This window comes from Sphaerodactylus townsendi, linkage group LG01 (genome assembly GCF_021028975.2).
Source record: "Sphaerodactylus townsendi isolate TG3544 linkage group LG01, MPM_Stown_v2.3, whole genome shotgun sequence".
Taxonomy (NCBI): domain Eukaryota; kingdom Metazoa; phylum Chordata; class Lepidosauria; order Squamata; family Sphaerodactylidae; genus Sphaerodactylus; species Sphaerodactylus townsendi.
In genome coordinates this window covers 117232220-117246451 of record NC_059425.1, presented here as the reverse complement: position 1 = coordinate 117246451, position 14232 = coordinate 117232220, and the positions used below count along the sequence as shown (strand labels likewise).

Below are 14232 nucleotides of genomic sequence, written 5' to 3'. Positions count from 1 at the left end.
AAAATAAGTCCCCAGCCCTTCACCTTGTGGAGATAAAAGGAGATGGGTATACCTCACTGAGGGAAGCAGGCTAGAGTCTTTTTTAAAAAATGAAATGGGATTTCTGAGACCCTGCTTAAACTATCATTACAACACTACAGTGATATATTGATATTTTAGGGTCTTTAAAAAAATGAAAGACAGGTGGTCTTGGTGGAAAAGTAGTTTAATGACAACAACATTCAAATCTCCAGATTGGTGAGACAAAAAACCTAATAAAAACACACAGGCTAGGAAAAAGCTGAGTCAAAATTAGCTTCCAGAAAAAGACTGAGGTAAAAGTGGTTTCAGAAGAGCTGGAAAAACCCTAGGAGAAAAACAAGAAAAAAAGAAAAAAAATCAGGGGATAAACCAAAAAGCAATTGGGGGCCAGAACTGACGAAAGAGACTATGTGGAAATGAGAATGTGTCAATATTATTTGATTTAACAACAGTCTAAAACAATGTAGAAGACAAAAGATTCTACTGCATTTATTGAAACACAATGTACATTTCCAGGAAATGACTTCTAGTCTGTAGTAGCACGAAAGTTGTCTTCCAGGATATCATGCACTTTCGAGATTTTATCAGGCCAAACATAAATACAAGCCTCCATCTTACCTGGAAACTACTCATGAAAGTAAAGTCTTCACAATTCACAATGTGCCCCAGTCTTGCTTGCTGAGCTCGCAATTCATTGTCCCTAATCTTCTGGTGCAAAAGGTTAATTTGCTGGTTCTGCCTGTTAGAATTGGAACAGAGAGGAAAAACATCTGAAACCTATGACACACTACTAATGATTCCACTTTCATTCATTCAAGTGTGAATGCTTATAATGGTGGGATGCATATTAACTATGGACAGTACATTCCCATGGTATGTTCACTAGTATGTTATGATATTTGTAGAAGCTCTGGTGTGCATATGAAACACATATACATTTTAGGCCAGTGGGTTTGACAGCTCTGCATGCACTGAGAGATGCACTTTGTGCATCTTCATTTTCCACTGAGATTAATAGGGAAGAACTCTTGCAAAACAAAGTTCTGTGCACTTCACAGAGCAACCTGGGAAACCAAGACTATATATTCTCAGGCCCTGACAATTCTGGGTACCAGATTATCATTGCTTATGGCAGAAGACCTCCAGTAACGGCAGCCCTTTGCCTGTCCCTGCTTGTCTGGTTGGTAGACAGAAATTGGGGTCAAATGGAGGGGGGAAACAATCATTCTGGGGAGAAAAATCATGAAGAAAAATTAAGCCTCATCTACTTACAAGATGTTCTGGCTAAAGAATTTCTGGCAACTTTTTGAGCCAGCCAGAAATGACAAAGGAAGCTCTAGGAACCAACAGAACTTCTATAGCTCTAACATTACCACAGAGTTTCTGACAGTTCCTAGAACTACCCTTTCTCACTTCTTGGTAACTTTAAGAATCACCAGGAACTCTATGGCCAGAGCTTCCTATTGCCTTTCTGCAAGGATAGTGTCCCCACAAGCCACCTGGCAAAACCAGTAGTAACTGGTTGGCCACTGTGTGAGACAAGATGCTGGACTAGATGGACCACTGGACCTATTCAGCAGGGCTCTTCTTAAAGCAAAAGATAAGCAGTGGCTGTACTTGGAAAAGATAAGAGACTATTTCCCCAAGTGGAAGGGGGTACAAAGAAACCTGGCCTGGAGAGAAAGCAACAAGTCTTCCAGTTTTCAAGCCAAATTTCAGCGCTGTTGGAATTACGGTATTAAGAGCACAAAAAAAGTGTAGATTGTGAGTGGTTTTATATTCAAGCTTAGTGTACCAATTATATGCACAACCACCACCCTTCCAAAGATTCCATGCTTGACATGCAAAGAATAATTATAGTGTTGGCTACTGCTGCTGTTATTGGTTGCTGTTGTTGCTGTTTATAGTCTGGCTTTCTTGCTGAGATACAAGAAAGATTTCATAATGTAGATCAAGTGTAATCAATATGATGGGGCATCCAATAAACAATACAATATAGAACAGAAATCTCAAACAGAATTGAAACAAAGCACAAGCTTTAAACATGACACATTTAGTGGGACATTCTGAAGCATATTTACAATGACAGGTAGCAATACAGTAATTGTTGGCCACAATCCCTATCTCGTGGTGGCAAACCTATGGCACTCCAGATGTTCATGGACTACAATTCCCATCAGCCCCTGCCAGCATGGCCAACAACAGGTTCGCCACCACTGCCCTATCTCTTTGTCAATGAAACTTTCTGACCATTTCATTATAACAGGGTCTTATTTATCTATGCAAAAAGCCCTCTTGAATAATTCCATTCTGATGTTTGTGGAAAGCTAGGGGAGCAAGAGCCTTTATAGCCGGTTTCCCCTGTCTACTTCCATGTCATGTGTTACTGCTTCCACAGCAAGCATACCGCAGTCCAGAGGTGGCGAACCTTTGGCACTCCAGTTGTTATGGACTATAATTCCCATCAGACTCTGCCAGCATGGCCAATTGGCAATGCTGGCAGGGGCTGATGGGAATTGTAGTACATACATCTGGAGTGCCAAAGGTTCGCCACCATGGCCGTAGCCTAAACCCATTAGGAACGAACCTAAATGGCTTCCCACTATTCAAGAACCTGATATTGCACTCTGAATGTACACATTTCAGTGTTTACAAGTTTCAGCTGAGTGAGTTTGTGGTTTTTTTTATGTTTGCTTATCCTCAGCTTTGTGTTTTATTTTTCACAATGCTATACACAGTGGTCATAGCTTGGTGTAAAACAGTCTAGCCTTTGCTTTAGATCCAGCAACCCACAGATGGAAGAAACACACACATGAAGTGCCTTATGCTAAATGAGCCCATCAAAGTCAGTACTGTCTACTCAGACGAGTGGCGGCTCTCCAGGGTCTTAGACTGAGACCTTTTATTGCACCTACTGCCAGTTCCTTTCTACTGCACATACCAGAATTGGACCTGGGACCTTCAGCGTGCAAAGCCCATCCCTGTTATTGCTGGATTGTGGGACCCATCATCTATGTACTATGTACTGCTGTGCTGATGGAAGATGAAGAAGGCAAACTTTCATCCTCTCCCCCTTTGAACTATGGGGAATCAATTACCCCAGGAATAAACTTTTCTGGGATCAGAAAGGACTTCTGGAAAACAGGTAATGTAGGAAAAATCTGTGACCATCAACACATTCCACTGATTGATCACTGGATACAAAACTGGTTGAGAAACAGGAAACAAAGAGTGAGTGTAAATGGGAAGTTCTCACAATGGAGAGAAGTCGGGAGTGGTGTCCCCCAAGGATCCGTTTTGGGACCAGTGCTCTTTAACCTATTCATAAATGACCTGGAAGTAGGGGTGGGTAGCGTGGTGGCCAAGTTTTCAGATGATACCAAATTATGTAGGGTGGTGAGAACCACAAAGGATTGTGAAGAGCTCCAAGCGGACCTTGATAAATTAGGTGAGTGGGCTCAGAAATGGCAAATGCAGTTCAATGTAGCAAAATGTAAAGTGATGCACATAGGGGCAAAAAATCCAAGCTTCACATACACGCTACAGGGGTCAGTGCTATCAGTCACAGACCAGGAAAGGGATTTAGGCGTCTTAGTTGATAGTTCCATGGGAATGTCAACTCAATGCATGGCAGCTGTGAAAAAGGCAAACTCTATGCTGGGGATCATTAGAAAAGGAATTGATAATAAAACTGCAAAGATTGTCATGCCCCTATATAAAGCAGTGGTGCTAATTGCACTTGGGAGGAAATTGTAATCAGTTCTGGTCGCTGCATCTCAAAAAGGATATTGAGGAGATAGAAAAAGTGCAGAGAAGGGCAACAAGGATGATTGAGGGACTGGAGCACCTTCCCTATGAGGAGAGGCTGCAGCGTTTGGGACTCTTTAGTTTGGAGAGGAGGCGGGCTGAGGGGGGGGGGATAAGGATTGAAGTCTACAAAATTATGCATGGGGTAGAAAATGCTGACAGAGAGAATTTTTTCTCTCTTTCTCACAATACTAGAACCAGGGGGCATTCATTGAAAATGCTGGGGGGAAGAATTAGGACTAATAAAAGGAAACACTTCTTCACGCAACGTGTGATTGGTGTTTGGAATATGCTGCCACAGGAGGTGGTGATGGCCACTAACCTGGATAGCTTTAAAAGGGGCTTGGACAGATTTATGGAGGAGAAGTCGATTTATGGCTACCAATCTTGATCCTCCTTGATCTCAGATTGCAAATGCCTTAACAGACCAGGTGATCTGGAGCAACAGCCGCAGAAGGCCATTGCGTTCACATCCTACATGTGAGCTCCCAAAGGCACCTGGTGGGCAACTGCGAGTAGCAGAGAGCTGGACTAGATGGACTTTGGTCTGATCCAGCTGGCTTGTTCTTATGTTCTTATGTTCAGTAGTTAGGAGAAAAATTCACCAGCTTCAAAAATGTTGTTTAAAGAAAAAAGACCAGTGTATTGTCGAAGGTTTTCACAGTTGGAATCAACTGGCTGTTGCGGGTTTTCCCCAAAAAATGCTTGCAACAGGACTGGCTTTTGGAGGGGGGGGGGGTTCCAGACTGTGTGGCCATGGTCTGGTAATTTTTGCTCCTAATGTTTTGCCCTCATTTGTGGCTGGCATCTTCAGAGGCATGTCATGGTAAGTCGTATTTCTCTGTGGAGGGAAACACATCTTATGGCAACATGCCTCTGAAGATGCCAGCAATAGATGCAAGTGAGATGTTAGGACCATGGCCACATAGCTTGAACCCCCCACCCGCAAAAGGCCAGTCCTGCTGCAAGCATCTTTCTGAGTAGTCTTGTTATTTCTTTATTTGCTTATTTTACAGTTACAATAACATTGTATCATAAAACTACTGTTCAAAAGAGACAGAACTATTTTAATGTTCATTTAATTCTTATGCAATGATCTTCTACAAAATTAACTCTTACAGCAAAAACCAACATCAGAGATGCAACAGATGTTTTCAAGGAAGGTAGATATTCAAGAAGGATGCCAAAATAAACAGCAGAAACATACCCTATTTCGCATCTAATCCTATAAATCTCCAGGGCTGTCTGACAATAAAAGGTCTCATGCCATGAGGATTTCACTACTGATGCTACTGTATGCTAGTTTTAATCTTTTGTTACCCCCACAGCTGTTACTATTAATCCAGTGTATAGTCACAAGCTGGTGAGGGCTTTGCTTAAAAAAAATAGTATGATGATCTCACAAATCTAGTCAGTATGGCAGTAGAAATAATATACTCAATAGTCTGCAGATAATTTAAGCAAATTCCAATAGATTCTCAAGCCTCCTGTACAGATAAGCACAATTTGCATCTATATTTTGAAAAAGAATGCCTTACTCTCAAGCCGTTGTAATCTGTAGTTTCCCCTCTTGCCAACCCCATACCTTCAATAGTTTCACAAATGCTTGTTCTTCTATTTCTCCCTCATTTCAAATGACAGCCCTCTCCATTGGCACTGCTCCCAAAACCCCAGTATTGACATCATACTTCTTTATTTATTTGTCACTGTCTCTGCTGATAATCCTCTTATGAAAGGATAGCCTTTACTGCACAGAGACCATGAGTGGAGAACATATCACCCGAAATGGTTCTAGGACTAGTGTTTGAGGCAGAACATCCCAAATGGGAGGAGCCCTCTGAGGACATAATCATCCATAACCCTCATAAGAGCAGAATATCTGAAAGCCTTCTATCTCTGTTTTCAAACATGAACTATGCTAACTAAGCCAACAAGCTCTGGAGATGTTGTAAAATCAATAGTTTATTATGATCAAGAGATCAGTTAGCAATTTAACAGTGTAGTTTACATACAAATAGAAAGTTAATATATACAGATTAAAACACATAGCCTAATAGTGTTGTAATTAATTATGTATAAAGGTTTATTTGAAAGTCTGGAATAGATTAGATTAGTTTAGATATTTAATTTATATACCGTCCTCCCCCGAAGGGCTCAGGGTGGTGCACAACAAAGTAAATAAACAATAACATAATAATACTATAGACTAAGGGAAGTAACAATGTCAGTTGTACTAGTCCCTTAATGGGTCACAGTTCAACAAATACTTAACAATCCAATATCAGGTTAACAACTAGTAACAAGTTAATAAACTATAACAACATCAGCAATAGCATAATATTTCATAACAACAATGGCCGCCCTCCACGCAACACAGCAGATGTATCAGGATATCACATGTAGGTGCAATGTAGTGGGTAGGAAAAACTCCTCATTTGCAATTATAATCTGGTAAAATTAGTTCTAAGGTCCTAAAAAAGTTCTAGAAAAATGTTTCCAATCACAGGAGAATACCTGCTTTCCTATGCCCAAAATCTCAGAACAGAATTTGGTCACTTTAGAGGTGACTTCATTGGAGCAGTCTACAAGGAGGAGATATGTGTAGAATATTCCAGATCACCTAAGCAGCAACAGGTGGTATAACTGAACTTTCAAGACACAGCGTGGGCATTAATTCATTTCCCTCTCTTCAGAAGTGTGGATAAGTCAGCAATAAACTCATCTTTATTCCTTTTGACATAGTGTCTGCCTTACATCCAAATGCCTGGACTGGATTATAGATCTCAAAACACTTTTTCAGCACATATAACAAGATAAACTGTGGAAAAATACGATCATTTTAACCTTTTAAAAAAATAATAGTATATCAGTGTCCTTAAACACAAGTTACAAATGAATGTGCCAGAATTAGTTATACAATCCAGCTCTTTAATGTGAAAATTGATACAAATAAGACATGAAAGTTGATCTTTGAGGGCAAAAAAGAAATCCATACACCATCTCAAATCTTTTCTTCCGGTTTCTGAAGATGTAACAGGCATTCAAAAGAAGCTACAGAAAAAATGATGAAAGTTTCCTTAGTTCAAAAGAAAAGTTCCCTTTGTACTCAAAAGTATTAGTCAGTGAACATGCTCTGGATTGAAACCTCTTTCCTCCTCACTGTGGGCTTTTTGGGGGGGAGGGGGGAGGCGGGAGAAGGGTTGGGGAAAGGAACAGATCAATCTAAAACTTTCTTTCACAGACATTTCAACAGTGTGTTTTATTACTCATTTCTTACTTTAATTAATAAAGAATCTATTTGGGAGCATGTCCCACATGCAGTCTTTTTAAAATTAATCCCTATGGGGGAGCTCTATGTGTAGAGGCTTATCCATACAGTTCAACACTTCCTCCTTGACCCAGTTTAGTATATGGATGGGTGTGAAGGAAGGTGGGTGGGTTCAGTTCTATATGACAAGCCAATGCAGGTTTGAAGAACATTAGATGCATTTTATACTGAATGATTAATATAAAATGTACAATTACTGTGTAAGGCCTATAAAATTAATATGTGATAATATGTGATAAAAGATTTAATAACAAAATTATCTTTTAAAACGTGCAACTTGCTGGTATTAATGCTACATCTGCTAGAGCTGTCAGCCCCATTTAACAGCTGAAAGTGTATATACATGCACATATACATCCCTTCTACATCAATTTGTATAGCAGAAATGGGAAAAAACATTAGCTCATTTTGGGTATTTCTTCCTGTGTCTCTGCAAACAGTAAATATCTGCAATATTAAGAATCATAATACAAATAAGGAGCAGCAATATTCAAATCATGTTTTGATTACACCGCTCAACAGGATACATTAGTACACAAAAATGTACAAAAAAGCAATTTGCATTTAGAGTCCGAAAGGAGAGAAAAGATATAGAAATTTAAAATAGATTTTGAACAAGTTTGCTTTCCACTTTGGCCCAAGCTAAACATTGCATTTAGCACATGGTCAGCATGGGGAATTGCAGAAAGCTACCCAGCCACAGATTGCTCAAAGGAACTCAATTCGAAGTGCCACAGAGGGCCCACAGTTCAGGGCCCTTCCCCCGGTTATTTTTTTTTTTACCTGAAACAGCAGCGTGGGAGCATTATTTGCCCCATGGGGGACTGCATGTGCTTCTGAACATGCAGACCCCTGGTGAGGCAAGTAACACTTCTGGGGTCATTTCAGTTGGAGGAAGTGATGAAGGGAGGCTGGACCTCTCCTCCTCCATGCCGTGATCCTTATCCAAACTGGTTGCTAATTCAAAAAGGCCACAGGTTCAAGACTAAGCAGCAGCAAAATTAACAAGAGGAAACACAAAGAAAGCCTGGTCAGAGAATCAGAGCTGCTTCACAGGTTCTTACTGGGATAGATGGTCATTCAAGTATTTGATCCCAGTCTGATGGGCTTTAAAGAACCATCATCTTGAACAAAAACAAATATACCATTCAAGTAATGCTCTTAGAACTATTCCAAACTTCTGCAGTCACTCATTGCTACAACTGGCCAATTGACATTTAAGGGTTTCACTATGTAAATGAAGACCCCAAAATAACCATGGTTACTCATTTGGGAGGGGGACCCTTGGTTTTGGGATCATAATTATACACCAGCAAACACACTAGTGTTATACACACACATCAAACTACATGCTGTCTCCTCAGCATATCAAGGCAAACATATTCTGTCAAAACTAAAAGTATCTCATTCAGAGAGGGTTCTAGTAGAGATGGCAGCCAATGATCTCAACAGCTGTGTCAGGATTTCAAACTTCATTCAAACCCTAACCTTTATATTTACCTTCCCTTTAAAAGCCCTTTGAATTCTCCTAAGTCGTTTAGAAAAGAACACAGCAATTGTTGATGGGTGTACTATTATTTTCAGGGGGTTATGTCATACATTTAGCATTTGGTATGTATTCATGCTACCATTCTAGGCAATCATTGCCAAATAAATAGTACCAGCATTGTCCTATGTACTACAGTGAAAATGTGTAGAATGCAATGGCTTATTAAGTTTGGAACAATTTCAAGAATTTGAAAACATGTATGTTTAGGTATGTGTTTTCAAGACAGCAAAGTAGAAACCTATCGCTTTGGTAAAAATCATACAAGAATCCACTGTGCCCTCTAGTGTTGGAAATACACCATGTTGCTTCTGAATGCACCAATTCACATTATAACATAAACTATAGTTGAACTACGGCTGGAATCAAATCCAAGATCACTGTGAGCCAAATATTCCTACATGATTTCACTCATCCATAGAAGGCCCCCTCCCCCAGATCAATTCATATAGACAGGAGAACTGAAAATGTGGGTTGAATTAATTAGTGAATCTCTGGATCTGTCTCAGTGCTAGAGGCTGCCTGATTGATTCAACAGATTCACAGATCACTGCTCAGATCTATTTTCTGCAAATTATCTCTTGGCAATTCTTAAAGTAACCATACTCCTTCATCAAATAACCAACTTTTTATGGATGATGCATCCTCAAGTGCTGTTTCGGGTCTATGAATCTGACAGATGTATGCAATTGTTTTGCTGATTTTTTTTGTAGCTAAAATATGTTGCATTACATCAAATGCAGCTTCAAACCCCCTCTGCAGGAGTCTATCGCATACCCTGCAGCTGTAGAAAGGTCTACATAAGCCTGGTTCCCCAGGCTTATTGTCTTGGGGGACTTCAACGTCCATGTCGACACCGCCTCGTGTGTGGCGGCTGCAGACCTAGTGTCATCCATGGCGACGCTGGGCCTCTCCTTGGTAAGTTCTGGCCCCACTCATGAGGCTGGGCATACGCTTGACTTGGTCTTTGGGACGGGGATTGATATGGTCATATCCTCTACAGACAGAGTGCCATGGTCTGACCATTATGCCCTGAAGGTCCGGATGGACGTGCCACGACATCCCTGTCTAGGCGACGGGCGGATTTATGCCCGCCCGCGGAGACTTATGGATCCTATTGGATTCCTGAATGCTCTGCGGGACCCTGAACCTACCGGCACCCTTGATGGCCTGGTGGAAGACTGGAACTCCCGCCTTTCCGATGCCATCGAGGTTGTTGCTCCCCGGCGCCTTCTGCGCCCCCGATCAAAGCTGGCTCCTTGGTATACTGAGGAGCTACGCTGCATGAAACGGGAGCTCAGACGGCTAGAGCGAGTGTGGAGGAAGTCTCGTGACGGAGCCGCGCGAACATCTTATAGGACGTTTATGAAGGCCTATGAGATGGCAACGAAAGAGGCGAAGAGGGCATTCTTCTCCTCTTCTCTTGCATCTGCTAGCTCTCGCCCAGCACAATTATTTCGTATTATTCGGTCACTCACCTCATTGTCTGAGGGCTCTACAAATCAACAATTGACTATCAGCTGTGAGGCATTTATGAGCTTTTTCGCAGACAAAGTCGCGTCGCTCCGCCAGGACCTTCCCTCCACCTTAGAGACAATAAGTGAACTGGAGGCTCCCTTGCCGTCTTCTGGCCCTTGTTTGGCCCAGTTTTCCCTGCTCTCTGAAGCCGCTGTCGACAGGGCCCTGGCTGCTGTTAGACCTACTACCTGTCCTCTGGATCCGTGCCCCTCCTGGCTTATTAAAGCTTGCCAGGCGGAGCTACGACCCCACCTGTTGAATATCATCAATAGCTCCCTTGAGCAAGGAGTTTTTCCGGGTGGGTTGAAGGAGGCAGTGGTCCGCCCACTCTTAAAAAGACCATCGTTAGATCCTGGAGATCTGGCCAATTACCGCCCCGTTTCGAATCTTTCGTTTCTGGGGAAGGTAATTGAGAGAGTGGTGTTGGAGCAGCTTCAGGGTTTCCTGGAGGACACATTGGCCTTCGATCCCTTCCAGTCCGGCTTCCGTGCTGGGCATGGGACGGAGACTGTTCTTGTCGCCGTCACAGACATGCTCCGTATGCAACTTGACCAAGGCGGATCGGCGCTGCTGGTGTTGTTAGATCTCACCGCAGCGTTTGATGTGGTCGATCACGATCTTTTGACCCACCGCCTGGCCACTTCTGGGGTGCGAGGCACTGTCCTTCAGTGGATTGCCTCGTTTCTCCGGGATCGGACCCAGCAAGTGTGGTGCGGGGACTCAGCCTCCCGAAAGTGCCCACTTCAGTGTGGTGTACCTCAGGGAGCGCTGCTGTCCCCGATGTTATTTAACATCTATATGCGACCCCTTGCTCAGTTGGTACGGAGCTTTGGGCTGACCTGTCATCAATACGCTGATGACACTCAGCTCATTCTGTTGATGGAGGGGGGAGCAGTCATCGCCCCTGTAGCTCTCCAGCATTGTTTGGAGGCGGTTGCTGGTTGGTTGAAGCAGAGCAGGTTAAAACTGAATCCATCGAAGACGGAGATCCTCTGGCTGGGACGGGGGGAGGGGTTGGGGACTTCCAGCCGCCGGTGTGGGAGGGGGCTACATTGGCACCGGCCTCCTCCGTACGTAGCCTGGGGGTCCACCTGGATTCGTCTCTTTCAATGGAGACCCAGGTGGCCCATGTAACCCGGGTTGCGTTTTTTCATCTCCGGCAGGCCCGACGGCTGGCCCCCTTCCTCTCCCAAACGGATCTGGCTACTGTGATCCATGCAACGGTCACCTCCAGGCTAGACTATTGCAACTCGCTCTACGCAGGCCTTCCCTTGCGGCTGATTCGGAAATTAAAACTGGTCCAGAATGCGGCGGCCCGCCTACTCACAGGAGGTGCCGCCAGAGATCATATTTCACCTGTGTTGCGCCGCCTGCACTGGTTACCGGTTGAATTCCGAATCATCTTCAAGGTGTTGGTGTTGACCTTTAAGGCCTTGCGCGGCCTGGGACCCCCGTACCTACGGGACCGTCTTGCCCCATACGTCCCAAATCGACCTCTGCGTTCAGCAGAGGCCAATCTACTGGTGATCCCTGGCCCCTCAATGACGCGGCTGGCCTCCACCTGGGCCAGAGCCTTTACAGCTCTGGCCCCTGCCTGGTGGAACACTCTACCTCCAGCTATGCGGGCCCTGCGGGATCTTAATGATTTCCGCAGGGCCTGCAAGACAGAGTTGTTCCACCGGGCTTTTGGAGAGTCCAGCCGCTGATGGCCCCCCCCCTTTTTTAACATCTGTGGACCCTGCTGTCTCTCTTCTTCCCTCTTCTTCCCCCTCTTCTGTTAGGGGATGTCTTAATAGGACACCATCAATATATTGATGCTAGAACGCTGCATTTTTAATTGGGTTGGTTTTAAGTATATAGAGCTGTTATTTAATGATTGATTTTATTGTGCTCTATCTGTCTGTTTGTTCACCGCCCTGAGCCCTTCGGGGGAGGGCGGTTTAGAAATATAATAAATAATAATAATAATAATAATAATACATAGGAGGAAGCATTACTTCAGAAATGTTACAACAGTTTTGAAACTGAAATTGGGTGACTAAGATGATTTTAATTTTTATACAGTACAATCCTAAGTAAAGATACATAGCTCCACTTTCTATTGACTTCCATGGACTTAAAGGGTGCAACTGAACTTATCAGATTAGTTTGCATAGAAACTGTGTTTGAACTAAAAAGCCTGCAAGGCAGTTTACAACACAATCTCTCTCTATATAAAAAGCTAACAATTCGTTTGTTGGTCTTGCCCTAACGCCGAAACAGCTGGACAGATCGCCCCCAAATTTTCACATGACGTCCCTCCCTGTTGCGGGCAGGTAATTGGAACTTCAAATTGCCAAAAGTCCATACCTGAGCCAGGTAAAACGTCTTTTTCCTGGCACATCAGGCCATGAAGCTGGCTCTGTTTAACTGTCACCCTTAGAATGTTCGTGCAGCCTGTCTGTGGCCTGAGGGCTTGGTATGAGGGCTTAGAATGTTCGCAGAGGTGGCCAGAGATGAGAAGTGAAAACAGTAAATAGGTAATACTGTTAGGTAATACGAGTGGAAGTGAAACACATACACACTTTGCCGTGTGAGACGTCAGGTGGGGTTCCCCCCTACACACACATGCAGGTAACTTTCACTCTCTGTGCCTCACCAAATACTACCACACAACACCCATACTCTCATACACATCCACTTCATCCTCACAAACCTCACTCTGCCCTCCCTCACATCCAACCACCATTTACCCACTTCCTCACCTATACTCGCCACAGCTCTCTTTTACTAAAAGCAAACTGGAGTTTGCCTTTTTCTTCTAAGAAAATCCGCAGGGTGGGGGTGAACCAACACTACTGGCTCCGCTTCTTTTGCACGTGGCACTTTAAAAACCCAGGGACCTGGCCTCGATCTGAGCGCCTCACCACCCTGCCTCTGCTGCCTGACTGGGATAGCCTCCTTGCCCCAGTTCTGCCTTACCTAAGCCAGGACTGTGCGTGTCAACCAGCCTCATGGACAGTGGGATTCGCACTCTGGACAGTTCCGTTGTGGAATGGAAAGGGTTACCTTATACTAAAAACCAAGCCAGCACCATATAATAATGTGAAATGAAAAGGGAAAGAGGGATTCCATTTGACCACCCCAAAAGTAGTAGTAGTAGTAGTAGTAGTAGTAGCAGCAGCAGCAGCAGCAGTAGTAGTGTTAGTAGTTTGGATTTATATCCCCCCTTTCTCTCCTGTAGGAGACTCAAAGGGGCTTACAACCTCCTTGCCCTTCACCCCGCACAACAAACACCCTGTGAGGTGGGTGGGGCTGAGAGAGCTCCGAAAAGCTGTGACTAGCCCAAGGTCACACAGCTGGTGTGTGTGGGAGTGCACAGGCTAATATGAATTCCCCAGATAAGCCTCCACAACTCAAGCTGCAGAGCTGGGAATCAAACCCGGTTCCTCAGATCAGAGTGCACCTGCTCTTCGCCACTACTGCTCCCAAAAGGCTATGCTAGGGATCATTGGACCTGCATGGACATCTGTGTGGGTTGCAGACTGTGATGAGAAGGACAATTGCCACAGCAACGCGTGGCCAGACCCCGCTAGTACAAAATAATAAGACTCAATCAAGTCTAATAAAAGACATTAAAAAATAAATTAAAACACAAAAATTGCCCTTATAGGGAAAGTTTCAGACCTTGAGCAAGGGGAAATTTATATTCCTATGCTCTGTAGTCAAACAATCCCCATTCAACTATCATTTCCCCCCCCCCCTTCTTTATGAAGTTGGAGTAATTGTGACAATTCTGCACCTGCATCACAAGCTTAAACTTGGCCCATGCAACTTAAAGGAACCTGAAAGAGATTGGGAAAGGCCAGAAAGTCTTGATTTAAGGCAGAGTCTCTAAAAAGGTAGGAATAGAAGGTTTAGTTTCCAGAAGATCTGGCACTTCTGCAGCTCTCAGTTGGCAGCGAAAGGGGCTTATGGGGGGTAAACTAGGTTGGAGGTCTAGTGGTTTAGAATTTTGGCCATCTGAGTAAAT

At 43.7% G+C, this 14232-nt stretch overlaps 1 protein-coding gene across 4 annotated transcripts in view; it reads right to left on the bottom strand.

Annotated features, from left to right (window-relative positions):
* CEP85L (centrosomal protein 85 like) overlaps positions 1–14232 on the bottom strand; it is a 140092-nt gene that overhangs the window by 31660 nt on the left and 94200 nt on the right. For all 4 annotated transcript variants that reach the window (XM_048492193.1, XM_048492201.1, XM_048492208.1 and 1 more), the window contains exon 5: positions 640–760. In XM_048492193.1, the coding sequence (XP_048348150.1) occupies positions 640–760 (121 nt within the window). The remainder of the gene's footprint in view (positions 1–639; positions 761–14232) is intronic.